The 27,355-nt window shown below is 40.2% G+C and overlaps 1 protein-coding gene across 1 annotated transcript in view; it reads left to right on the top strand.

Moving 5' to 3' along the window:
* myom2a (myomesin 2a) overlaps positions 1-24,215 on the top strand; it is a 54,205-nt gene extending 29,990 nt beyond the window's left edge. The window contains 24 exon segments of the mRNA XM_034129419.1: positions 1,010-1,131; positions 3,141-3,328; positions 3,635-3,761; positions 4,772-4,950; positions 5,533-5,647; positions 7,091-7,250; positions 9,679-9,785; positions 9,875-9,919; positions 11,532-11,668; positions 12,064-12,093; positions 12,095-12,212; positions 12,673-12,732; positions 17,555-17,622; positions 17,703-17,816; positions 18,154-18,241; positions 18,340-18,378; positions 18,877-18,982; positions 20,006-20,169; positions 21,295-21,331; positions 21,414-21,436; positions 21,581-21,636; positions 22,714-22,965; positions 22,967-23,035; positions 23,038-24,215. Of these exon segments, the coding sequence (XP_033985310.1) occupies positions 1,010-1,131; positions 3,141-3,328; positions 3,635-3,761; positions 4,772-4,950; positions 5,533-5,647; positions 7,091-7,250; positions 9,679-9,785; positions 9,875-9,919; positions 11,532-11,668; positions 12,064-12,093; positions 12,095-12,212; positions 12,673-12,732; positions 17,555-17,622; positions 17,703-17,816; positions 18,154-18,241; positions 18,340-18,378; positions 18,877-18,982; positions 20,006-20,169; positions 21,295-21,331; positions 21,414-21,436; positions 21,581-21,636; positions 22,714-22,965; positions 22,967-23,035; positions 23,038-23,292 (2,659 nt within the window). The 3' untranslated portion in view covers positions 23,293-24,215.
* Positions 24,216-27,355: the final 3,140 nt, after the last annotated feature.

Genomic DNA, 27,355 nt, shown 5'->3' with positions numbered 1-27,355 from the left:
AGGATAAAGAAAAAAAGATAAATCAGTAATGAAATACGCACACAGATAAACTAAATTATATTATACAATACACATGTTTCACATATACATACGAAAGAAAATAATAAAGTAAAAAATAATTGCTACAAGTCCATGTTCATCTCACATGGGTACGCTGACTCTGAATCAAGGGATTAATAGCCCTGCTTTAATCTAATACTTCAGGGATTTTATGGTTAATTAAATCAGTGTAAGGGCTTTTCTGTTCTTGCAACTCAGAGGGTTAAGCAAAGGTCACAGTATATTTAAGGTCTTCATTAAAAGGGTGCATTTTTGACATAAATGATCATTTCCACATTTTGTACAAGCCAATACCTCCTTCTTGAGTCAATATTAAATGTCAAAGTGCTCTAATATATTTAGTATATCATACCTGTAAAGGCTTAATTAATCCTGCTAAATCACTTTTGGAGAGTCTAGTACAAAAAAAACGTTTTAACTCGACGAGATAGTTTTTTTACGTTTCCTAAATTTGGAGCAAACATGATCACTTCTAAACAACATTATAACAAAATGACGCATCCTGGCTGCCGCTCTGTCTCTAATCCGTAAAGTTCTGCCATTTATTTTAAGTCTTAAAGCTATAAATTACAATATCTACATTAAGAGACATCCCACACTGACACAAGAGCAACGTTTTCAGCGCCTTTATGCACCAGAGATCATCAGAGCAACAGTTTTAATTGTGTGTAATTTCAATGTGTGTGTGTGTGTGTGTGTGGTGTGTGTGTGTGTGTGTGTGTGTGTGTGTGTGTGTGTGTGTGTGTGTGTGTGTGTGTGTGTGTGTGTGTGTGTGTGTGTGTGTGTGTGTGTGTGTGTGTGTGTGTGTGTGTGTGTGTGTGTGTGTGTGTGTGTGTGTGTGTGTGTGTGTGTGTGTGTGTGTGTGTGTGTGTGTGTGTGTGTGTGTGTGTGTGTGTGTGTGTGTGTGTGTGTGTGTGTGTGTGTGTGTGTGTGTGTGTGTGTGTGTCAGGTTTGTGGTCCACGCCCTGATCCCTGGTGAGAGCTACACCTTCAGAGTCCAGGCCGTGAACGTGTTCGGCCTCAGTGAAGAATCCCAGGAGTCCACGGTCATCGCTGTGGAGCCGGCACTCGGTAAATCCATTTATCATTTATCGATAATAAAATCTGCAGAAGTGGGAAGTAGTGGAGTACAAATACTTCGTTACTGTACTTAAATACATCTTTCTGGTATCAGTACTTTACTCCACTACTTATTTTACTGACGACTTTTTACTTTGACTTCTTACATTTTGAACACAAATACCTGTACTTTCTACTTCTTACATTTTGAACACAAATACCTGTACTTTATACTTCTTACATGTTGAACACAAATACCTGTACTTTCTACTTCTTACATGTTGAACCCAAATACCTGTACTTCTACTTCTTACATTTTGAACTTTCTCACTTCTTACATGTTGAACACAAATACCTGTACTTTCTACTTCTTACATGTTGAACACAAATACCTGTACTTTCTACTTCTTACATGTTTGAACCCAAATACCTGTACTTTCTACTTTCTTACATGTTGAACCACAAATACCTGTACTTTCTACTCTCTACATTTTGAACACAAATACTGTACTTTCTACTTCTTACATGTTGAACCCAAATACCTGTACTTTCTACTTCTTACATGTTGAACACAAATACCTGTACTTTCTACTTCTCTCATTTTCCAAACAGGCTGGTTCCTTTAGTTTGAATGTGTGTTTGGTGGCGTGATCATTATTATTTAGAGTCATTGCGTGCCTATTGATTTGAACACGATCCGTGTATCCATCATTTCCTGGTCTTCTCTAAAGAAGAGGGACCAATGAAAACGTTGTCATGTTGCCGTTGTTCAGCATGGAAACATTCATTAGCTAACAATGACATTATTGTTCTATTAATATAAAGGGAGGTCAGGTACTCTTTAAAACAGCTGCTAGTTATGGGTACTTTTTACTGAAGTACATTCAAAGCCCTCTTTACTTTTACTTGAGTAAAGAAGTTTAGTCAGTACTTCTACTTTTACCAAAGTATTTTTAAACACGAGTATCTGTACTTCTACTTGAGTAAAAGATGTGTGTACTTTTGCCATCTCTAAAAATCTGTCTGAAAAAGTCATTTAAAACGTGAGCAAAGCTGATCATTGTTAATGATTGGTCCAAGCATCAGCTGAATGTACGGTAATGTATGTGAGGTTCACCAAAGTGTCAGAGACAGACGTGTTTAAAGTGTATTTCATTATTCTATCCAGGCAAAGGGGTGGATTATGGTATGTATGAAATAGATGATTTTCTCCCACCTGACTTACCCACTGCTGCCACTTTGCATCATGTGCTTTAATCACAGAACTGCACATTTATTTATCACTAAATTCACTGCTTGGTGCCAGAAGAATCACGTAAAATAAACACTTATTTACAGTAGGTGCTAATAAATGTCTTCTACATGGGTTTTTTCCCCCCCCAATGTTACAGTACATTTACTCAGATATTGTACTGTTTTGACGTACTTGTACTTTCCTTTTCACGTTTTATCCAGCATATACTTTCTACTCCACTTCATTTTTTAGGAACCTCAAGGTTCAAGGTTCTTTATTGTCAAGCTAACATAGCTACAGAGTAATTATGTCGTTGAAAATCTTATGTCACAGGCTTCTCCAACAATGCAACATAATAATAATACAGATAGTAAAAGTAATACAAAATGAAAAATAGTTCTATAATAATCTAACTAAGCAGTATTTTAAAACACTCTTGGCTCAACTTTGACAAACTACAAACTTTAAATGCTCTTAAATGTAATCGTTAAGGATAAAAACAGAAAAATAAAGTGTGAAAACGAGCCATTCTGCATACTTGTAGTCAACATACACGCCTTTACACCCACACACATATTTATATATATAGTATTTTAAGACCATAGTACTTCTGCATTTATTGAGGGAAAAAGGATCTGAGTATTTCTTCCTCTCTGGTGTGTCCACATAGCGCACCGCTAACTGAACCACAGGTGTATTTCTCATTAAAACACAATCTAAAACGCTGTATGATGTGTCTAATTAACTCTAATCTCTCACATTGAACATGATGTATTCTGTGCTCCAGGCGACCCCCGCTCCGCCTCTGGGATCAGCATGCTGAGCTGCGACGGCTCCTCCATGACTTTGGTCTGGAAGAGCCCCAAACACTGCGGAGGCTCCAAGGTCAACGCCTACTACATCGACAAGAGGAACGCTGACACGCTGGTGTGGAAGGAGGTCAACGTGTCCGCTGTGAAGGAGAGGATCTGCACCGTGAGTCACCAACAACTATAACACAATTACAAACTAAACTAAAACACTTAGGACAATGAGTATATGACAATATATGGCAAACTACAGTGTATTCTATTTTAAAGTGGAGGGCTGTGCAGACATGTGTGCAAAATGCAGTCAGAGAGTTGAGCATGAACGTGGCTCACAGTATTACGAAAGACAAAAACAGAACGAGATGTTGTTCACATGATATGCATTAATGTCATGCATAATGTTTTTGGGGTGGATAAGAAGTCGGTGTCAGTGTACTAATCCCCTCCCACCTCTCTGTCTGTGTGTCTTCAGGTGGACAGTCTGACTGAAGGAGTTTTCTACGAGTTTAAGGTTCAGGCTGCCAACATGGCGGGCGTCGGGGTGCCGTCGGCTCCCAGCAGCCCCATGAAGTGTGAAGCCTGGACCATGGAGCAGCCAGGTAGGAGGACCATCAACACTCCTTTGAATAAATAATACTGACAGCTCCTTACTCATTACAGATGATACCATACGATAATACTTCAATGGTCAGATCAGGTCTGAAATGTGACTTGCATCACAGCAGCTCCATGTGTAACATCAACATAGACAAATATCACAACACAAACATTGAACATGACAGCACAATCAGTGAGAGAACACCTGCTCAAAGAGCCTTCAGCGTGCATCTGATCAGCACTGTGTTTACTGAGAGGATGGACTGGAGCACAAAGGATGCTTCAGTCTCACTTTAGTGATCTCCATTAGATGGTAGCAGTTCATATTCTCTGTTCAGAACATGCTTTGGGTCCCAGATGATGTTGTTGGACAGCCTCACAGGTTATTATGGTCTGCTGAGTCAGAACGTCTCTGACCGGGTGACCAACAATCTTTGAGCAGATGTTTAACAGGTGGAGCCGTTTTGATTTTAAAGCAGTTGACAAACCAGGTAGTATTGCAGTGCTGTAGATGAGTATGTGAATTACTGCCAGTTCAATCTGTTATATACTGTAGGTTTGAACTAGATTGAGCTTCATACCCAACATATCTTTCCCCATCTGTTGACAAAGATATTAACTTTATTTATAATTCTCATATGTATTTCTTGCTTTCCATATCATGTATTTCCATATTCCTTCCATTTAGAGTTTAATTACTTTGTTATAATTATTTATTACATTACATTTCATTTAGCTGACGCTTTTATCCAAAGCGACTTACAGTTACCAATTACAGGGACATTCTCCCTGGAGTAACTAAGGACTAAGTGCCTTACTCAAGGGCACACTAGTGGTGGTGTTCCTGGCGGGTTTGAACTCACAACCTTCCGATCTTCAGCCCACCTAACTATCCATTAGACCACCACTATTTATAATTTACCTTCAGATGGCTATATATCATATGAACTTTATTTCAAAATGTTCATAGTGTTTAATGACATTGTTATAATCATTTGTACTTGCCCTCCAGGCCCGGCGTACGACCTGAGCTTCAGTGAGGTCAGAGGTCACTCCCTGGTCGTCCTGTGGAAAGCTCCGGTGTACATCGGGGCCAGCGCTGTGTCTGGGTATCAGGTGGAGATGGCCAAGAAGGGATCCTCAGAGTTTGTGACTCTGAACGAGGAAGCTGTGAGCCACCGGTACCTGCAGGTAGGAAACACCTGAGGTCATACTGACCTTTCATAATAATAATAATAATAAATGTTATTGGTAAAGCACCTTTCATTGCTAAAAGTCATCCCAAAGTGCTGCAAGAGGCGTAATAGAAAAAAGAAACACAAGTTTAATCAAAGGCTTTAACAGTTTGCAGTTAGTGGAAACCCTGAATGAATACATTAGTGTTATCATAATCTGAACACTAGTTTTTATCGGGGGAATTTGGATTCTATAATGTGTATGAAATAACTCTATTTAAATTCAATGTATACACTGTCGCTTCAAGGTTCAAGGTTCAAAGGTGTTATTGTCAGATGCACATAAGCTACAGTGTAGAAATGCCAATGAATTTCCTCTGACCTGAGCTCCTCCAACAATGCAACATATATAATAAAATACAAACATAAAAAGTAGTGCTCATGTTGCGGACAAAGTTAAAAGCACACAACGAGAAGTAGACAAACACTGAAATAAAGTGAATAAAGGCAGAGTTGGAGAGGAGCAAAAGACACGGCAGCCATGTCTTATGTGCATATGACATTAAACCCTTTGCATCTCGTCTCTCTGTCGCTGCAGGTGAGCGGTCTGCAGGAAGGAGAAACCTACGTGTTCAGAGTTCGCTCGGTGAACGCTAACGGAGTCGGGAAACCTTCCCAGCTTTCTGAGCCCGTCTGTGCCAAAGCTCTGCCAGGTAACAAATACCAAACAACACTCACTGCTTTGTATTTAATCTGCGACGCACCTTTTATTTTAACTAAACCCTTGCTGACATGTGAGGGGAGTAGGTCTCTGATCCCCGATGCATGAGGTTATATCAGATATGAATGTAGCTGCTGATTGATATTGATGAAATAACAATGATGTTAAATGTCTTACATATGGAGGGCTATTTTGTATGAGCTATGCTTTCTGCCCTCCCGCTTCTACTAATTGTGTTTGTTTGTCGGATGATTAAATTGTCTGTACTAAATGTGAAATAGTAGAATTAAAAATTAAAGAGCAAATTTCAAATACAGAAATTATTCATTTTGAAACAAACACATTTCAAATATTGGAGAGAAATGTATCAAAATATTCAGAAACAGCAGTTTTGGACTGACATCCCTCCAAATGAATCCCCATATAAATGTCAATTAAATGAATCAATGCTGTAAATTAGAATTATTGCACACTTTGTCAAGTCAACTTAATTGATTATGTTTAAAAAAATAATAATTGGACTTCAAATTAAAGCTAATTTAAAGGTGGGGTAGGTAATTCACTTCAGAAACACTTTTTGTTATATTCCATGGAATGCTCTTAACATCCCGATAGCAATGAATACATTAAATGCTTTGACAATAAATACATACAAAAATGTAATCTGTGGAAGCCGTGGCGCTGTAAAAAGCACGACCAATCATCTGAGCCGGCCCGGCTAAAATAACTGGATGGCCTACCTGCCTGTCAGCCTTCCATCTGTGCACAAACTTATCTCGTGCCCTCATTGGTCATGTGCGCGTTCGTGTGTGTTTGAGGAGGGGCTCTGTAAGGAAGTCTGAAGGAAGGGGCAGATTTTTTCCGGTTGTGTATTTTCAAATTCTAGCTGGTTTCTCCATTCTTAACTACCCTACCTTTAAACGAGCAATTTAATATATACTAGTGTAAGCATTGGGTTGAGAGGTCATGTGTTGTGAGCATGTGCAGTCTGTCCTGGAGTGGTGAAAGAGAGTGTGGTGTGACTCGACGAGAAATAAATGGAGGCGCTATCTGTGACGCTCCAAAAAGTACTAAGTTCCTGAGTTTTTGTTACACAGCAGTATTCTTGAACACCTCGGACGTTACACTAGTAGACTAAATATTTCCTAGGAATAAAGTGAAAAGACTTTGGATTTGAAATCACTGCCTATTTATTTTTTAAACATGGCCGTCTAACTTTGATAGAACTTGTTGATGAATTGGTCGTCTTGTTTGCACAACTTAATTTCCATATATTGCATTTCTAAGTAGAATAGTTTGAAACAGCTGTATCTTGGCTCAACTAGCTGAGGTGCAAATACATACCCAACTCACCTCACAATACATGTTTGCTGAATGTGGCCCTGAGACTCAGTGTTATATTTAGGTCGTTTTAAGATGTGATGTGTGTTGACAGGCACTCAGGAGATCGTGGCCAGCGTGGACGAGGAGACCGGAGACGTGTTCCTGTCTCTGGAGGCCTGCGAGATCTCAGAGACCTCCAAGTTCGTCTGGTCCAAGAACTACAAAGCCATCGGAGACTGTCCCAGAGTCGCCATCTCCAACAAGGGCAGAACGTGAGTTAGCTGCGATTATTCAACACAAACACAGAGGCTTCAGGAGCAGCTCAGGTTTCAGGTTTCAAGGCTTTATTGTCATGTGCACATTAGCTACAGTGTAGATATGGCAATGAAAAACTGAAGTCACAGGCTCCTCCAACAGAGCAACATGAATATATATAGGACCAGAGATGGTAAAAGTACACACATCCTATACTTAAGTAGAAGTACAGATACTCGTGTTTAAAAATACTCTGGTGAAAGTAGAAGTACTGACTAAACTTCTTTACTCAAGTAAAAGTAAAGAGGGCTTTGAAATGTACTTAAGTAAAAAGTACCCATAACTAGCAGCTGTTTTAAAGAGTACCTGACCTCCCTTTATATTAATAGAACAATAATGTCATTGTTAGCTAATGAATGTTTCCATGCTGAACAACGGCAACATGACAACGTTTTCATTGGTCCCTCTTCTTTAGAGAAGACCAGGAAATGATGGATACACGGATCGTGTTCAAATCAATAGGCACGCAATGACTCTAAATAATAATGATCACGCCACCAAACACACATTCAAACTAAAGGAACCAGCCTGTTTGGGAAATGTAAGAAGTAGAAAGTACAGGTATTTGTGTTCAAAATGTAAGAAGTAGAAAGTACAGGTATTTGGGTTCAAAGTGTAAGAAGTAGAAAGTACAGGTATTTGTGTTCAACATGTAAGAAGTAGAAAGTACAGGTATTTGTGTTCAAAATGTAAGAAGTAGAAAGTACAGGTATTTGGGTTAGAAATGTAAGAAGTAGAAAGTACAGGTATTTGTGTTCAAAATGTAAGAAGTAGAAAGTACAGGTATTTGGGTTCAAAATGTAAGAAGTCAAAGTAAAAAGCCGTCAGAAAATAAGTAGTGCAGTAAAGTACTGATACCAGAAACATGTACTTAAGTAAGTACAGTAACAAAGTATTTGTACTCCACTACTTCCCACCTCTGTCTAGGACATAGAACAGGTTTCAATCCTCTCTGTCAGAAAGGACCTTTTCTGTGCATCTTGGCCAGTATTCTTCAGCTGCAGCCCCACTAGCATATGGGGTCCCTCAAGGTTCTATCCTAGGCCCCATTTTGTTCAGTCTGTATTTACTACCTCTGGGGTCAATTTTTAAAAAGCATAACATTTCTTACCATTGCTTTGCAGATGATCTGCAGGTATACCTGCCTATAAAAGCAAATAAGGAATCTAGGATTGCCTTGCTTAGCTGTCTGAAAGACATACAATCATGGATGGAAATCAACTTCTTGACTCTCAACGAAAACAAGACAGAGATTATAATATTTGGACAGTCTGAACTCGTGGATGGATTTAATAGTGTCCTCTGCCCCTTAGCCTCCTACAGCCGTCCCTCTGTCAGAAATCTTGGAGTAATCTTTGACAACTGTTTTAAATTCGACAAACAAATAAGCTCAGTTGTAAAGACAAGCTTCTTCCAGCTGCGGCTTCTGGGGAAGGTAAAGGCCTATCTTCCTAGTAAGGAATTTGAACAGCTAATCCACCTATTTATAACGTCTCGCTTAGACTACTGTAACTCCCTCTATATTGGTGTTGATAAGTGTTTGATCCGTCGCCTGCAGCTGGTCCAAAATGCGGCTGCACGCCTTCTTACTGGGAAGAGACGTTATGACCCACATCACCCCCGTTTTGGCTGATCTTCATTGGCTTCCTGTCAGTTACAGGATCCAGTTCAAGTACTTACTTGTTGTTTTTAAAATCATTGCATGGACTGGCACCACATTACCTGCCTGAGTTGTTGCCACCGCCATGCTCCAGCTAGAGCATTGCAATCAGCTCAGCAAAATATGTTGGTGGTTCCTCGGTGCAGGAAAAACACCCGAGGTGACAGGGCTTTCAGTGTTGCAGCTCCCAGACTGTGGAACAGCCTCCCAGTGCATATCCGGACAGCTGAGTCTATTGAACTTTTTAAATCTCAGCTAAAAACTCACCTCTTTACACTGGCTTTTAATACGAGTTGAACATTACATTTTTACATTTGTTTGTGTTTTTTAAAATATTTTTCTAGTTATTGTGCTTTTATCATGTTTTTAATTATTGTTTTATTATTGTACTTCCATTGTGTTATTTAATATTTATTGCCTGTACAGCACTTTGGTCAACTGAAGGTTGTTTTAAATGTGCTACAGTATATAAATAAATAAAGATTGAGATTGAGATTGAACAGTAAAACAGACACAATAGTGCAAGAGAATGTTTTGAGATGTGCAAGTAAATACAAATAAAATAGAAATAGTGCAAGAAGTGTGTGTCAGAGAGAGGAGACACCATTTCCTCTTCAGTGATGTTTCACATGAGTGATTTCTCTCCAGTGTTCCTGTACAGTTGAAGCTAATAACTGTGTTGACTTTACTGGATATTTAATAGAGGGCTTGTTTTCTGTTTTCAGCTCCAAACTGACTTTCTCCAACCCGGATAAAGATGATCTGGGCAGATACTCTGTGGTCGTCACTGACACAGACGGAGTCTCTTCCAGCCACACTCTGACTGAGGACGGTGGGTCTTTTTTACACTTTCCCTTCTTAAGATTTATTATTGTTTTATTGTTTTTAACTCATATTTGTTGTCCTTTCTCCGTGCTACAGCTCTGAACACCATGCTGGAGCTCAGCTACGCCATCAGACATCCAAGTGAGTTCTGATTGCATTACATGTTTCAACGTAGAAGATTTTATGTATAAATTATAACTTAAAGGTCACCTATTATGCAAAATCCACTTGTTCACGTCTCTTCTACATCAACATGTGTCCCCTCTTCTTCATGTCTCTTCTACATCAACATGTGTCCCCTCTTCTTCATGTCTCTTCTACATCAACATGTGTCCCCTATTCTTCATGTCTCTTCTACATCAACATGTGTCCCCTCTTCTTCATGTCTCTTCTACATCAACATGTGTCCCCTCTGTGGAAATAGATTCTGAAAGATTCTCTCTCTCTTTTTCTCCTGATCCATTTATATAAAAACCTGTCTGAAAATGAGCTGATCAGATTTTGGCCACTTTATGATGTCATAACGATGTTTTGGCTTGTGTAACCATTAGCCAATCAGCAACCAAGGTAACCCCCCCCCCACCTTATCACCTGAATATCCTCCTAGAGCACCATTAGGCGCGTTCATACCGGAGTACTTTTACCCGTACTTTTCCCGTTTAGTTCCGTTCGTGCCAGGAATTTTGCGTTCACACCAAAAAGAGAACTTAGTTCAGAGAACTTTTACCCCCATGTTTAGTGGCCTGCTAGAGAGGTGGGACTTTCCTGGGAGAAAAAAGTATCATTTCTGATTGGCTGGGCGAATTGCAAACCACGCCCCGTAAAACTCTGAAAGGTTATGTGAAGCCGCCATTGTATTTGCTGGCATTAGCATTATTAGCATTAGCATTAGCCCCGCGCACCAACGGAGAGAGACTAACTTATGGCAACACAAAAGAAAACATGGGAGCGGTGGAGATGAGGAGGTGTCGGCGTTCTGGCGATTTACTCGGAAGGCTTCAGTAGAAGCTGCTGGGAGTCCCAGCAGCTTCTACTGAAGCAGTCCCCAACTCCGGGGACTTCCGGCGGGGACTTCGGGTGGCAGTATACGCCGTGAAGTGGTTTGCGGCCGTCCGCAGTAAACCCAAAGCAGAAGAAGAAGAGAAGTGACGTCAGCGGCTTCATTTGCGTAATCTTCCCTCAGGGAACTTATTCTGGTGTGAACGCGATCTGCTCTTTAGTTCCATGGGGGTACTAAGTGCTGGGAACTAGTACGAGCAAAAGTACTTGGTGTGAAAGCGGTGTTATTTTTAACCAAATATCTCTCAGAGGGGCGTGGGGATGTGGCTCCTTATTTTCATCTAAAGTAACAGACAGAGAATCAGCACTTTAGAAACAGGGCTGAAACAGAGGGGATTATGGGATGCTGTAATGATCTGTTTGGTGACATGTTTATATATATCTGAGACCGATAATATATTGATGAAAACAGTATAATAGGGGACCTTTAATTGAGCAGTATTCACTAAGGATTAAATGTTTGTGTCTCTGTTTGTGTATCTGTGTGTGTGTGTGTCTCTGTGGTGTGTGTGTGTGTGTGTGTGTGTGGTGTGTGTGTGTGTGTGTGTGTGTGTGTGTGTGTGTGTGTGTGTGGTGTGTGTGTGGTGTGTGTGTGTGTGTGTGTGTGTGGTGTGTGTGTGTGTGTGTGTGTGTGTGTGTGTGTGTGTGTGTGTGTGTGTGTGTGTGTGTGTGTGTGGTGTGTGTGTGTGTTTAGTCGTTCCTCTGAAACACGGTCTGGATTACGAGATCCTGGAGAAGGGTCACGTGCGTTTCTGGCTGCAGGCCGCCAAACTGTCGCCCTCCGTGTCCTACAGAGTCCATCGTTAACGACAGGAGGTCAAATCTGGAGAGGTGAAACACTTCTTCAACAACAATACTGACTAAGCTTCCAAAATAATATGTTGTTTTAAACTGAGTGGTCATTTTATTAGCACTAGTTCAAGTCAAAAGTCAAAGTCAACTTTATTGTCAATCTTTCAGTTTGTGTGTATAGACAGAGAAAAAAAAAAATGTATATCCTATACAATCAACAGACACATTTATACATATGCACACATTAAGATAAAAACACAACAATCAATATATACAAAACAACAGTCACTTCAATATCTTTGGGAATGTACATCAGTGCAAGAAGAGTAACACTCATTTTAAAGTATCAAACACCAAAATATCATTGATGAATAAGCTCATTTGAACATAATTCTTTGGGTATTGTAAATATATTTTCTTGTTTAACCTCTCAGGGAATTAAGATCAGTCACGACGTCGCCACAAGGACTGATCCAGATAACGGTGGATCATTTCACTCGAGCCAACGAGGGAACGTACGTCGTTCAGATCCACGACGAGAAAGGCCAAGAACCAGAGCTCCCTGGTGGCTAGGTGGGAGACGGTGAGGATCCTCTCCCCTCACATTACTGAGGAATATTAGCTGAATTATTCTGGTACAAAGTAATGTTTCAGATAAGCGTCATGGTTTAGTACGTGACAATATCGGAGAGGAATTCCTATATGATTTATGTGGAATTATTAACTTTTTTGGAGTAAACGTCAATTTTTTTGTGTCCAAATCTTTTTTGAACAACAGTTGTTTTTCTTCTGGCACGCTAAAATGATCTTAATTTTTGCAGCAAAACATAAAAATGCTGCTCTCACAGTATTGCATATGTAAGAATAATCAAATAATATAATTTTAGAATAACAGGGTCATACTGTTGTCTTATGAGTACTTCCTGCTAGTGCTTTAGTACAAGTTAGGTACGATTTTAAGTGAAGTAATTTTACCCTGAGTGTCTGTTACTTATTTAATCACTTAACGTGTTTAATGATGTTTGAATGTTCTCCTGTTTCAGTGTTCAAAGCTGCTCTGAAGGAGGCCGAGTTTCAGAGGAAGGAGCACATCAGGAAGCAAGGTAACACACATTCAGACCTGGAAGCACTTCACACTTACACAAACAAAAGCTCTTTTCTTAAGCCCCGGCCACACGAGGACGATAACGGTCGTATCTGCTGCAGTTCACTATCAGATAGACGGTTCGCCCACACGAGGCACACGGAAACGCAGAAAACGATAATGATAACGATAACAGGTCCCTAGGTAGAGAGAGAGAGGAGAGGAAGAGAACCGAGATCCGAGGGAACAAATATCCACCATGTTGTTAGCCACCCTGCTAGCATATCGACGGCTAAAGCTACAACGGAGCCTCCCTCCCCCCACCACCCCACCGCTCCAAGCACCACGGCAGGCCGCAAGCCGTTTGCTGTAACGGACAAAGACAAATATCTTCAAGCTGACGACATTATGCATTTAAACAACAAAAATGGACTACATATTTTTCATCTGAACACTAACAGCCTGAGACACAAACTGGCTGAACTCAGGCAACTGTTCATGAACGGTAAGGCAAGCATATTATGCTTTTCTGAGACCAAATTGGACAATTCCATTACAGATTCAGAGATTGAAATTGAAGATTATCTTGTAGTGAGAAGGGACAGGAACGTGAATGGAGGTGGTGTCTGCATGTACATACATAAAGACACCAATTTCAAAAACCGTACTGACCTGCATCATGAAAATATTGAATCTGTGTGGGTTGAAATTCTTTTTGACAATGCTAAATCTGTAATAGTCGGGACAATCTATAGACCACCGGAACAGAGTGACTTTTATGATACATTAGATGGGTGTTTGGCTGATGTGGGGGATGTAGAGACAATTATTATTGGAGACTGGAACACGGATATGCAACGTAAAGACACGTCCGTCTTCAAGTCCTTCAGTAGGATTTGTGATCTGCACGGCTTCAGCCAGCTAATCACCCAACCCACCCGGGTATGTGAAACAACACAAACTACCATTGATCTCATTCTGACCTCTGACAGGTCCAGGATCTCCAGTAAAGGGGTTATAGGCATGCGGTTTAAGTGATCATTATATGATATTCTGTACCCGCAAAAAGCTAAAACAAAGGCCGGCTGTCACAAAACAGGTCATATCTAGAGACCATCAAAAAACTACTCTAGCGAGGCCTTTAACCTAGAACTGGAGAGCCTGGACTGGTCAGATGAGCTCAGTGGTACACAAGTTGAAGAAACATGGCTTGGTTTCAAAAACAAATTCTCTGCAATACTCAATGATTTGGCCCCCCTAAGAACAACCAGGGTAAAAAATCGCGCTGAGCCGTGGATGCACTCCGGCATTACTGACCACCATGAAAACCAGAGACAAAAAATGCTCTGAGTTTCATAAAAGTCAGTCAATGCTTTCCAAAAGCACGAGCAGTGAACTCCAGGCCCACGTGACTGAACTAAAAATTGAAAGAAACAGACTAAGAAATGACGTAAGCTCCATGATCAAAACTGCCAAAAAGAATTTCATCAATGACAAAACTGAGGAAAACAAAAATAAACCCCGTGAACTTTGGAAATTACTCAATAACCAGCTTGGCTGCAGTAAAAAACTCAAAACGAGATTTTCAAACGTAAACATAAAGACAGATAACAGGCTCATCACAGACAAACTGGATGTGGCCAAGTACTTGAACATTTTTTTTCACAAACATAGCCACAACTCTTGTAAATAAATTACCCTCCCACTCAGGGCTTTTTGGAGTAGATCACATCATGACCCTACTACAAAAACCTAGGGGTACGCCAAAGATGATTTCAGTCTAGCAAGGGTAAACAACAGCAGAGGTACTCATTAAACTGAGCGCCCTCAACCTAACAAGGCCACTGGCCACGACAATATCCCCTCCAAATTCCTCAGAGACACAGCAACCCCATCTCACCAGTCATAGCTCACATAATTAACCTCTCCATAAAACAGGGAAGGGAAAAGTACCCAAAGACTTCAAAATTGCAAGAGTAACCCCCCCTGCACAAAAAGGGCAGCAAATTGGGACCCCAGGCAAACTACCGCCCTGTTTCTATACTTAACCTCCCATCTCGAAAGTCATGGAAAAAAATAGTATATGAACAGGTCGAAAAGTACCTCGCAGAAAAGAAAACTAATCTATGAATTTCAATCTGGCTTTAGAACATCCCACTCCACTGACACATGCCTTCTTTATTTGAACGACCACATCAAACAAGAGGTGGACGAGGGTAAATTACTGCGGCCATGGTGATGCTGGACCTACAAAAGGCTTTCGACACTGTCAATCACCCCATTCTGATTGACAAGCTAAAAGCAATTGGTTTTGATAAACTATCGGTGAGCTGGGATGCAATCCTACCTGGAGGGGAGAGAACGATGGTGGAGGTAAACGGTACTCTGTCCCCCCCCCCTCCCAGTGAGCTGTGGTGTTCCACAAGGAAGGCATATTAGGTCCGTTAACTGTTCCTAATTTATGCAAATGACATGTCCATCAGCATGTGACTGCAACTTGTTCCTGTTCGCGGACGACTCAGCCCTGCTGGTCTCTGACAGGAGCAGATTGCAGGTTGAAAAAAACCCTCAGCTCCGAGCTCGGCAGAATCTGCACCTGGCTCGCCGATAATAAATTATCATTACACCTGGGTAAAACAGAGTCCATTCTCTTCGGTTCGAAACATAATCTCAGCAAATCCGACGACTTCTCAGTTTGCAGTGGGTGACATTATTGTCACAAGTAAGAAGGAAATTACATACCTAGGATCTATTCTTGAGGCAACCTCTCCTGTGACAAAAATGGCATCCAATGTAATAAAAAAAAGTCAATCAAAGAACTAGATTCCTATACCCGGATCTCCTCTCTGGTAAACAAAAACACCCTGAAAACTCTGGCAGGAGCACTCATTCAAGGGTACTATGACTATGCTTGCACGTCATGGTACCATAGCACCTCCAAGGCGCTAAAAATAAAACTTCAAACATCGCAAAATAAACTGGTCAGACTACTGCTTGACCTTTCATCTAGAACCCACCCTCAACCTCTGCCCACTTTGACAACCTAGGATGGCTTAGAGTAGACGACAGAGTACAGCTACTTGCAATGGGCCTGGTCTACAAGATCCACTACACCTCTATGGTACCCATGTACATGTCAAATTCTTCCCAAAGGTCAAGGAATACCATGATCATAACACCAGAGGGAGCTCCACAAATCATGTAAAACCCAGATTTGGCACAAAAAAAGGGGATACACGTTTCGCAATTATGCAACATCAAGGTGGAACGCTCTTCCCACAACTGTAAAGGAAAGTAAAACTATACTTACCTTCAAAAACCTCTCTTAAAGAGCACCTTCGGGGGAAAGCATTGCAAAACTGGCCCCGGTAATGGTACAAATCTCAACCTGTCGTACAATGGACAGCTTCCCCCCCCCCATCTATGTATATACTCGCATTTTAGACTCTGTTACTAACTGTATATCTGTAGACTTGGTATGTCTTAAATGTCCGGTTAGGATGTATTAGAACGAAATCTAAAATGAAAATTGTAAATAAGCCATCTGTATGTAAAAACCACCTGTATGTAAATTGTAAATAAGCCATCTGTATGTCAAATATGTCTTATATGTCTTAAATGATATGATGAATTGGAAATGGGGGACCCTGATGTAAACAAGACGAAAGTCTTCTCTGGTCTGCATCCCCTTAACAATTGTATGTTTTGAGCTGTACTGTACTGTACCCAATATACAAGCTGTTAATAAACTTTTCAATCAATCAATCAAGGTGGGTAGATCTGCAAACGAAACGCTCTGGGGGGGGGAAACGGCTCCGTGTTTACACCTATACGATCATTACCTGATAACGTTGAAGCAATAGCCCCGCCTCTCCCCGCCTCTCCTGCTCAGAGATCAGCTGCTGGGCTGTCAGAAGAGGGGGAGGAAAAGAGAGGCTCCGTTTTTTATTATTATATTATTATATAGAGTCGTTATCAATTTGTTTTTAAGCTCAATAAATAACAAAGAAGACCTTTGACCGGCACTTTTCTAATTTTGTCCGGAAGATTTAAACTTTAACGGACATGTTGACCGGCGAAAAAAAATCTAACTGAAACTCGCCGCACGGTCCCCCCTCGTTCCTTGGAAGAGGCGGAGAGTTGGGTGTTGTCATCTGCTGGTGGACTAACCGGAGAGAATTACAGCAGGAGCACAGCTTGCCTCGGGGAGGGAGAAAAGAGCCAGAGCGGAGAATAACGCAGAGGGCAACCATGGCAACCATGCGCGGGAAGTCTTCTTCGCTGCTTTTGTGGCAGGAGTACAGCGCCACTTACAGGCCCGGCATATGTACTACAGCGTCTCCAGCGCTTTCGAGCGGTCTCGTGTGAACGGACACGTTTTCTGGTGCCCTGTTGCGTGTGGCCGGAAGACTTTTTTGATAACGATTGCGGTACGTTACCGTTATCGTCCTCGTGTGGCGGGGCTTTAACACACTCCTAATCAGAGTTTATTGCGTATCCAAAGGTGTTGTGCTGGGAGAGGTTTTTCAATCTCAATTGTTTGTTCTTAGGCAGGAGGGCTCAAAAAACTGTTTAAATTAAGCCACAGGCAAGAGGGCAAGTTACTGTTTTTCTAATTGAGTATTCAACTTAAGTCTGGTCTCATCTCTGTGTATTTCAATTCAGACTCAAATGCATAATCAGGTCGATACAGTCATTAAGTCTCTTCAATGATACTTTTATCAGAGAGCCTTTATTGATTTCTTCTGATATGTATTTCCTTTGAACAGTCTTTTATTGCCTTAAAGATGTCCTTTTCCTGATAAAACTCAAATGTACCTGACTCCTCTTCCTCCTTCCAGGTCCTCATTTCTCTGAGTATCTGTCCTTCAGCGTCACTGAGGACTGCACTGTGCTGCTCGCCTGCAAGGTAACACTTAAACTCTCACTCTTTGACCTTTCCCCTCACTTCTCTCTCTCTATGAAACTAATGCTGGTGTTTCCTGTCAGGTGGCTAATGTGAAGAAGGAGACGTCCTTCCACTGGTACAAAGAGGACGATGAGATTGTTCCAGAAACTCCTCCCAACGTCATGTCTGGAGCCTGTGCTCTCGCCATCCCTCTGGTAAATACATAGATACTTACTTTATCTATCTCTCTGGTAAATAGATACTTACTTTATCCATCCCTCTGGTAAATACATAGATACTTACTTTATCCATCCCTCTGGTAAATAGAACTTACTTATCCATCCCTCTGGTAAACAGATAGATACTTACTTTATCCGGGTATTAAATCACTTAATGGGGAATGCATGATAACAAATGCTGTCTTAGTAAGCGTTTAAGACAATTGATCAAGGTGTTATTTATCTTACAATTCGCAGTAATTGTGCGTTTTGTTCTCAAATATGAAAATGTTTGTAATATTCTTCTGCTTGATATTCTTTGTGTTATCTTCAGTTCTCCAGGACGGATCAGGGCGTGTACAAGGCGGTGCTCAGTGACGACAGAGGAAAGGATTCATCCAGCTTCGTCATCTCAGGACAAGGTACGTCTCATTGTTCAAACTCAGTCACTTACTTCAGTGTTGGTTATTATATATAAACGTATAATATAATTTGTTTTGTGTCCTTCTTTCATCTACAGTGTTTGACGACATCATCAACGCCCTCGCCCAGAATGCAGGTGAGTCTGATCAGCTGATTCACAAACAGTGTGTGTGACAGGAGGAGTGTGTTTCACCGTACAAACCATGCAAATATGATTCCAGACATTTACAGTAAAGGGCTCTTATGGCCTCAGGGTTTTCAGTAAATACCTGTAATGCCTTCATGCAGCTGTACGTTCATTCAGCCTGAAGGTTTGACCTAAAAAAAATTACTAAACCTTTTCACGGTGAGAGGAGACAGCCCGAGGAAGTTTCTTTTTTCTTTTTAAAGTATATGTTTTGGTGGTAGAAGTGCTTGTAATACAAACCATATTCTAACGAGTATTTTATTTATTTTGTGTGTGTGGTGTGTGTGTGTGTGTGTGTGTGTTGTGTGTGTGATGTGGTGTGTGTGTGTGTGTGGTGTGTGTGTGTGTGTGTGTGTGTGTGTGTGTGTGTGTGTGTTGTGTGTGTGTGTGTGTGTGTGTGTGTGTGTGTGTGTGTGTGTGTGTGTGTGTGTGTGTGTGTGTGTTCAGGTGCCTCTGCCTCTGAGCTGGTGCTTCAGTGCACACCAGAGGGCATCAGGCTGCAGTGCTACATGAACTACTACACAGAGGAGATGAAGACCTCCTGGAAACACAAGTACAGTTCAATTAAAATACTTAACTCAACTCCACCTAGAACTTAACATGTGTACAGGATTCAAATATTACATTTGACAGTGGAAATGTAACTACTACAAAACTGTTATTAGTGTAAACATGCTATTCCTAACCCTTAAGTGGTTTGTTTGTGAAGTAGAGCTGCAACAAGTAGCCAAATAATGAATACGTTGACCTACATGAAAATAAACAGGAACTATTTGATGTTAAACCGGCTAATTATGGAGATTTCCTGCTTTTCTCTGTTTTATATCATATTAAAGTGGATATCTAAAAAAGACATTTAAAGACATCAAGTATCAAACCAGGATTCAGTAAATTCATGGCCTGTTTCTCCCCTAAAATGATGTCAGAAGCATATTGAAGTGTTCTGTTTGGCTGTAGAGTGAGATATGTTATGATTGACTCTGCATTACAGACTAATTGGCTCTGATTGGTTGGTTTTTACCGACTGTAACTTCAAACTAAAGCGTTAAATGCATGTCGTCGTTCTGGTTTCACTCCAATAACTCACATCCAGAGCTGTCAGCTGTCAGAGAGAAATACCTCAGACGATGTAATCACAGTCAGAAAATGCTGCGCTCACTAATTAAGCTGCAGTGAGAAACACTCTACAATGATATTCCTCTACACACTTTCAACTCGGTAGATGGACCTGCCGTGCTTATGTTATTATTATAATGAAAGCACTAATAAAGAAAATTCTGATATTGGCGTCCATGATGCATGATTTCATAGAATACAAGAAGGTAAATAAACAAACAAAAAACGTAATAAAGAAAAACCAACAGACGGGGATATTGCCAATTTAAATCTAGGTTGAAGAAGTGTGTTTTCAGCTGTCTCTTATGCGTCTTAAATGTCTAATCATTTGGTAGGATGTTCCACAGTTTTGGAGTTGTATCTACGTTCTTTGTGCCGACAGCAGCTTCTGCACCGTATTATGTTTTTAGTTTCTGTTTTGAGACGTTCCCCCTCTGATTTCTTTCTGTAACGGTTGCAGGGAGAGTAAGATCGCCTCCTCTGAGAAGATGAGGATCGGAGGAACAGCGGAGATGGCGTGGATGCAGATCTGTGATCCGTCCGATAAGGAGAAAGGAAAATACTCCATCGAGATCTCCGACGGCGTGCAGACCCACACCAGGACCTTCGACCTCTCCGGACAGGGTGAGGAAATCACATCTGTTGTATAATAAATACATTAAAATCACATCTGTTGTATAATAAATACATTCAAATCACATCTGTTATATAATAAATACATTAAAATCACATCTGTTGTATAATAAATACATTCAAATCACATCTGTTATATAATAAATACATTAAAATCACATCTGTTGTATAATAAATACATTAAAATCACATCTGTTATATAATAAATACATTAAAATCACATCTGTTATATAATAAATACATTAAAATCACATCTGTTATATAATAAATACATTAAAATCACATCTGTTATATAATAAATACATTAAAATCACATCTGTTGTATAATAAATACATTAAAATCACATCTGTTGTATAATAAATACATTAAAATCACATCTGTTATATAATAAATACATTAAAATCACATCTGTTGGTATAATACATACATTAAAATCACATCTGTTATATAATAAATACATTAAAATACACATCTGTTATATAATAAATACATTAAAATCACATCTGTTGTATAATAAATACATTAAAATCACATCTGTTATATAATAAATACATTAAATCACATCTGTTGTATAATAAATACATTAAAATCACATCTGTTGTATAATAAATACATTAAAATCACATCTGTTGTATAATAAATACATTAAAATCACATCTGTGTATAATAAATACATTAAAATCACATCTGTTAATCTGAATAAAATACATTAAAATCACATCTGTTATATAATAAATACATTAAAATCACATCTGTGTATAATAAATACATTAAAATCACATCTGTTATATAATAAATACATTAAATCAGATCTGTTATATAATAAATACATTAAAATTACATCTGTTATATAATAAATACATTAAAATCCACATCTGTTATATAATAAATACATTAAAATCACATCTGTTATATAATAAATACATTAAAATCACATCTATCACCTTAAAAAATCACATCTGTTCCACTCAATTTATTTTAATCTGATTGTATTTTTATTTTCATTTAAATCCATTTTTGATTTGGTATCTTTTTTGTTATACCTTCTATATATTTGGGAGTAATTGTTCCTTCCTTGGCTTTGTTAAATCATGATCTAATGTTTCTCTCTGCAGCATACACCGATGCCTATGAGGAGTACCTGAGACTGAAGTGAGTTATTGACCACTACAGAATCTATTTTAATGTATTTCTAATTTCAATCCTAACCATGCCGTATTCTTTTATCTTTTAGGTCCGCTGCATTTGCTGAGAAGAGTGAGTATATCGCTATTTATCCTCCTGACACTGAGAGATGATGTACTCCTGTAGACTCACGACTGATCATTAAGGACGAATAAACCCTTTATTAAGGTAAGTATTAATTTGAGAGGTAACATATATGTTGTTGTCTCTCCTCAGACCGCGGCAGAGTGGTGGGTGGTCTGCCTGATGTTGTCACCATTATGGAAGAGAAGGTGAGGAAACATATGTTAATAATATAAAATATGATATTAGTATATGTTGAGGTGTTTTGAGTACATCATTACAGCCACCAGTATCAGTGAGGGGGGGTCGAGGAGTTTTACTGCCCTGTCAGCATTCCTACAGGAAGCAGGTGTTGGAACAAAATGTTAAATAAGATTTATGACCCGTCGCGTCTCCTGTTTGGAGGCTAGACATGAAGGCTCTTTACATTTGTATAGGTTCACAAAGAAATCCCAACTCAAGGTCAACCGACTAGCTTTTAGAAGTTTAAACAATATCACAAAGTCTTCATCCACAGAGTTTGTCCTTCAGCTGAGGACATGCAGGCTCAGAAGCGGTTGTGGTTTTATATAAAGATGTTTCAGGACTACTAGACTGTATAAGCACGAACACTAGTAGTTTAATCATTATCTTAAAAATTGCTGTAAAGAAAATAGAGGCGTAGACCATATCACAAAGTCTTCATCTGCTGAGCTTTGAATAATCTGCTGACATGCTCTGTAACTTCTATGATTTTATAATGCTTAATCATGTTTAGGATTACTTGTCTGGGTTGGTGTAGAATAACACATCTCAACCAAGTTTCAATTATAAGTTCCATTTGTAAAGATCAAACAGCTGTTTATAAGATGTTTTTAAAAGTCTGAGAAAAGAAAAAAATCTTCTTTAGGTTATGTTGTGATTGGTCAACCGCTTAGAGATGTCCCGCCCCTTAGCCTATCACATGCAATGTGTTGGAGCGCGAGCCAATGGAAACGTGTTACATAGTGATGTTACTATGTTCAGGAAGTAAACAAAGAGTCCAATGGAGGCATGGTAAACTCGAAAACACAGGGATTTTAGCCTTTGCAGACCATTTACATGCACTAAAACCTATATAACACACTACAGGAAAGGGAAAACCCCCATTAAAGCAGAAGCAATTATATTTCTAGGTCGCGCCTGACGGCTGTTGCGATAGGGTTTAAAAATGACAGGTTAAGGGGGTAATGAAATGTTGTTGTGGTGTTAAAAAGACAGACATTCTTAGTACATTTTGACCTGATCTTCCCCCCCTCTCCTCCCAGTCTCTGAGCCTGACTTGCACCGTGTGGGGCGAGCCGACCCCCGAGGTCTCCTGGTTCAAGAACGAGCAGGAAGTGGCCTCCAACGAGCACACCAGGGTCACCTTCGAGGGCGGCAAGTTCGCCAGCATGGTCATCAACAAGGTGACGCCCGACGACTCCGGCAAGTACAGCATCAACGTGAGGAACAAGTACGGCGGGGAGTTCGTGGAGATCACCGTCAGCGTGTACCGGCAGGGAGAGAAGATCCCCGAGCCCCAAGCTGGGGCAACCCAAAAACCCCACTGCTACCCCCGCTGTTACCCCCGCTGTTACCCCCGCTCCTCCCCTCCAAAACCCCCAACTCCGACCCCTAAATCCCAGACCCCGGCCTCCATGAAGAGCCCGACTCCCGCCTCTACTCCTGCTTCTACCCCGATCCCTAAATCTCCGACTCCATCTCGTGGCGTGAAAAGTCCGACTCCAGCCAACACTCCCGCTTCTACCCCCATCCCAAAATCTCCAACTCCGACTCCATCTCGTGGTTTGAAGTCTCCAACTCCACCCAGATTCATGAAGTCTCCCACCCCTCCCAGGAAGTAAAGGGAAGTGGGGAAGTCTGCGGGGGAAATGATTGCTGTTAGCATCGCTGATTCGTAGCATGAGTGTGAAACCATGAGGTTTTAAAGTTTATGTAGTCACTGGTAAAAAGCCTGGATAAACACTTCCACTTCTAACAGTCTTGTTTCTATAAGTGCTCTATCATTTCTGAGAGCACGATATATATAATAAAACAAGAGAGGGGGGCTTTAACAGTGGCTACTAGCATACAGTAGATTCCCTTTTCATGTTAATATCATTCAACTGCTTTGAGTGGGATAAAAGATGCAAAAAACGTAGAAAAAAAAGTAAAACCAGGGTAGATTTTTCAAAGCTGCACCTTCCACTATGCAACGATAGTGGAACGCCTTATGGATGTTAAAGGATAATTCCAGTTTATTACAACTTTGGTCATTATTAAGTCACTTTAAAGAGGGCATGAAGGTAAGGGAACACAGGCTGTACGCAAGTATCCAGGGTAAACACACTTATTTGATGGATAAAAGTCCAAAAGTTTACTCCAAATACAGGGTTTTTTAATCATGTTTCCTCCATTGTCTCTCTAGCGATGTATTCCCAGGTGTTATCGGTTTACCTGTTGAGTACAAAGGTATCATAACCACAAAAAAGGTGACCAAAACTAACAAAATAAGACCATAATTATAATAAACGGAAATCACCCTTTAAACTAAATAACCTGGGAGTCTTCAGGTACAGAGCTGAGTGGGAAATGAACACCAGATACCAGATAATTTTTTGTTTTCTCTCTGGGGTGTTTCAAGTTGTCCTCCTTTATCCCAGGTAGCTTCACCAGCTGACGATGATCCTGTGAGTTAATATAGTCACGTCTTCCTGCCCTGTGTCTTCAACATGTCGTGTTTCCCCCAAAGCTTTGAAACAGCAATAAACGTTACTTATCAACCTCCTCTCTGTGTCTCTGTGATTAATATCGTCTCTCTTATTCATCTCTCTAGCTCTTATAAGGACGTTTGAGATAGTTTTGCCCCAAAAGGAAGAAGGGTTTATTGGTTTAAACTCTGTCCAGATGATTGTATAGTTGTCATTAAACCTATAGATTTTAAGGTTTAGATATCCGCCTGTTTGTAAACTACATGGATCTCTAAATATTAAATATTTTAAAATGACTGACAAGTGAAGGTACTAACTCCAAACACCAGAGAGGCCTCGACATCAGTAAAAGTGATTCACCCATACTTCTCTTAATTTAAAGGTGGGGTAGGTACATTTGGGAAACCGGCTCGAGATACACTTTTTGTTATATTCCATGGAATGCTCTTAACATCCCGATAGCAATGAATATCTTAAGTGCTTTGACAAAAAATCCATACAAACATGTCATCTGTGGAAGCCGTAATACTGTAAAAAGCACGACCAATCATTTTAGCCGGCCCGGCTAAAATAACTGGATGGCCTACCTGCCTGTCAGCCTTCCATCTGTGCACAAACTTATCTCGTGCCCTCATTGGTCATGTGCGCGTTCGTGTGTGTTGGAGGAGGGGCTCTGTAAGGAAGTGGCAGATTTTCTCCGGCTGTGTATTTTCAAATTCTAGCGCACTCGAGCTGGTTTCTCCAAAATTACCTACCCCACCTTTAAGCAATAATTTCTTTAATTAACCCTCTGTTTCGGCCCAGAGTTTTCTCTTTGTAACGGCATTTATATTTCATGCCCCAGAATGCACCACGGCTCCAATTCCTGTATGTTTTGAAGTGATAGATGGCGTGTTAGAAATACTTTATATACTGTATATCCCCACTGTGTACAGTAGCATGACAGGGAAACCATGTTGAGACTTTGAGTTTGTGTTTAAGTACAGAAAAGTGTGAGTGACCTTCGATCATTATTGAATTACAACAGTGCGATGTGGAGCTAAATATTGAGTTGATCCCATTGAAGTCTGATCTGATCTGTCAGTCATTATCTTTAGCTGATACTCCCTGATCACATTTCAAAGGTGCCTACACTTAGAGAACATATTCAACAATCATTTGCAGTCAAGTCTGAATTCTCTTGGAGATTAAGGTTTCTCCTGCCAAGCTGCAAATTGCTCTCAACAGAAACCAGTGCGTCCTTTGCAGGATGAATGGGTGATTCACACTGGTAATGGCTGCCAGTTCAAACCCTTTATTGGACTTCAAAATGAAAACACAACAACTCTAACTGGAGTTAAAAATGGATTGAGTGAGCTTGCTTAAAAATGTGATATTACCCCTAAGACATTTTAAAACAATCTACAACAGAAACTACTACTACTGATGTCCAGGTGTATATCAGTATGTAGTGTCTCTACTTTAAAGAGTCCTCTCCTGCTGATGTTCAGGTGTATATCAGTATGTAGTGTCTCTACTTTAAAGAGTCCTCTCCTGCTGATGTTCAGGTGTATATCAGTATGTAGTGTCTCTACTTTAAAGAGTCCTCTCCTGCTGATGTTCAGGTGTATATCAGTATGTAGTGTCTCTACTTTAAAGAGTCCTCTCCTGCTGATGTTCAGGTGTATATCAGTATGTAGTGTCTCTACTTTAAAGAGTCCTCTCCTGCTGATGTTCAGGTGTATATCAGTATGTAGTGTCTCTACTTTAAAGAGTCCTCTCCTGCTGATGTTCAGGTGTATATCAGTATGTAGTGTCTCTACTTTAAAGAGTCCTCTCCTGCTGATGTTCAGGTGTATATCAGTATGTAGTGTCTCTACTTTAAGAGTCCTCTCCTGCTGATGTTCAGGTGTATATCAGTATGTAGTGTCTCTACTTTAAAGAGTCCTCTCCTGCTGATGTTCAGGTGTATATCAGTATGTAGTGTCTCTACTTTAAAGAGTCCTCTCCTGCTGATGTCAGGTGTATATCAGTATGTAGTGTCTCTACTTTAAAGAGTCCTCTCCTGCTGATGTCCAGGTGTATATCAGTATGTAGTGTCTCTACTTTAAAGAGTCCTCTCCTGCTGATGTTCAGGTGTATATCAGTATGTAGTGTCTCTACTTTAAAGAGTCCTCTCCTGCTGATGTTCAGGTGTATATCAGTATGTAGTGCCTCTACTTTAAAGAGTCCTCTCCTGCTGATGTTCAGGTGTATATCAGTATGTAGTGTCTCTACTTTAAAGAGTCCTCTCCTGCTGATGTTCAGGTGTATATCAGTATGTAGTGTCTCTACTTTAAAGAGTCCTCTCCTGCTGATGTTCAGGTGTATATCAGTATGTAGTGTCTCTACTTTAAAGAGTCCTCTCCTGCTGATGTTCAGGTGTATATCAGTATGTAGTGTCTCTACTTTAAAGAGTCCTCTCCTGCTGATGTTCAGGTGTATATCAGTATGTAGTGTCTCTACTTTAAAGAGTCCTCTCCTGCTGATGTTCAGGTGTATATCAGTATGTAGTGTCTCTACTTTAAAGAGTCCTCTCCTGCTGATGTTCAGGTGTATATCAGTATGTAGTGTCTCTACTTTAAAGAGTCCTCTCCTGATGATGTTCAGGTGTATATCAGTATGTAGTGTCTCTACTTTAAAGAGTCCTCTCCTGATGATGTTTCAGGTGTATATCAGTATGTAGTGTCTCTACTTTAAAGAGTCCTCTCCTGCTGATGTTCAGGTGTATATCAGTATGTAGTGTCTCTACTTTAAAGAGTCCTCTCCTGCTGATGTTCAGGTGTATATCAGTATGTAGTGTCTCTACTTTAAAGAGTCCTCTCCTGGTGATGTTCAGGTGTATATCAGTATGTAGTGTCTCTACTTTAAAGAGTCCTCTCCTGCTGATGTTCAGGTGTATATCAGTATGTAGTGTCTCTACTTTAAAGAGTCCTCTCCTGCTGATGTTCAGGTGTATATCAGTATGTAGTGTCTCTACTTTAAAGAGTCCTCTCCTGCTGATGTTCAGGTGTATATCAGTATGTAGTGTCTCTACTTTAAAGAGTCCTCTCCTGCTGATGTTCAGGTGTATATCAGTATGTAGTGTCTCTACTTTAAAGAGTCCTCTCCTGCTGATGTTCAGGTGTATATCAGTATGTAGTGTCTCTACTTTAAAGAGTCCTCTCCTGCTGATGTTCAGGTGTATATCAGTATGTAG

The sequence above is a fragment of the Trematomus bernacchii genome, unplaced genomic scaffold, assembly GCF_902827165.1.
Source record: "Trematomus bernacchii unplaced genomic scaffold, fTreBer1.1, whole genome shotgun sequence".
Lineage (NCBI taxonomy): Eukaryota > Metazoa > Chordata > Actinopteri > Perciformes > Nototheniidae > Trematomus > Trematomus bernacchii.
Note: the sequence above shows the minus strand (reverse complement) of the source record. Positions and strands in the feature narration are given on the sequence as shown.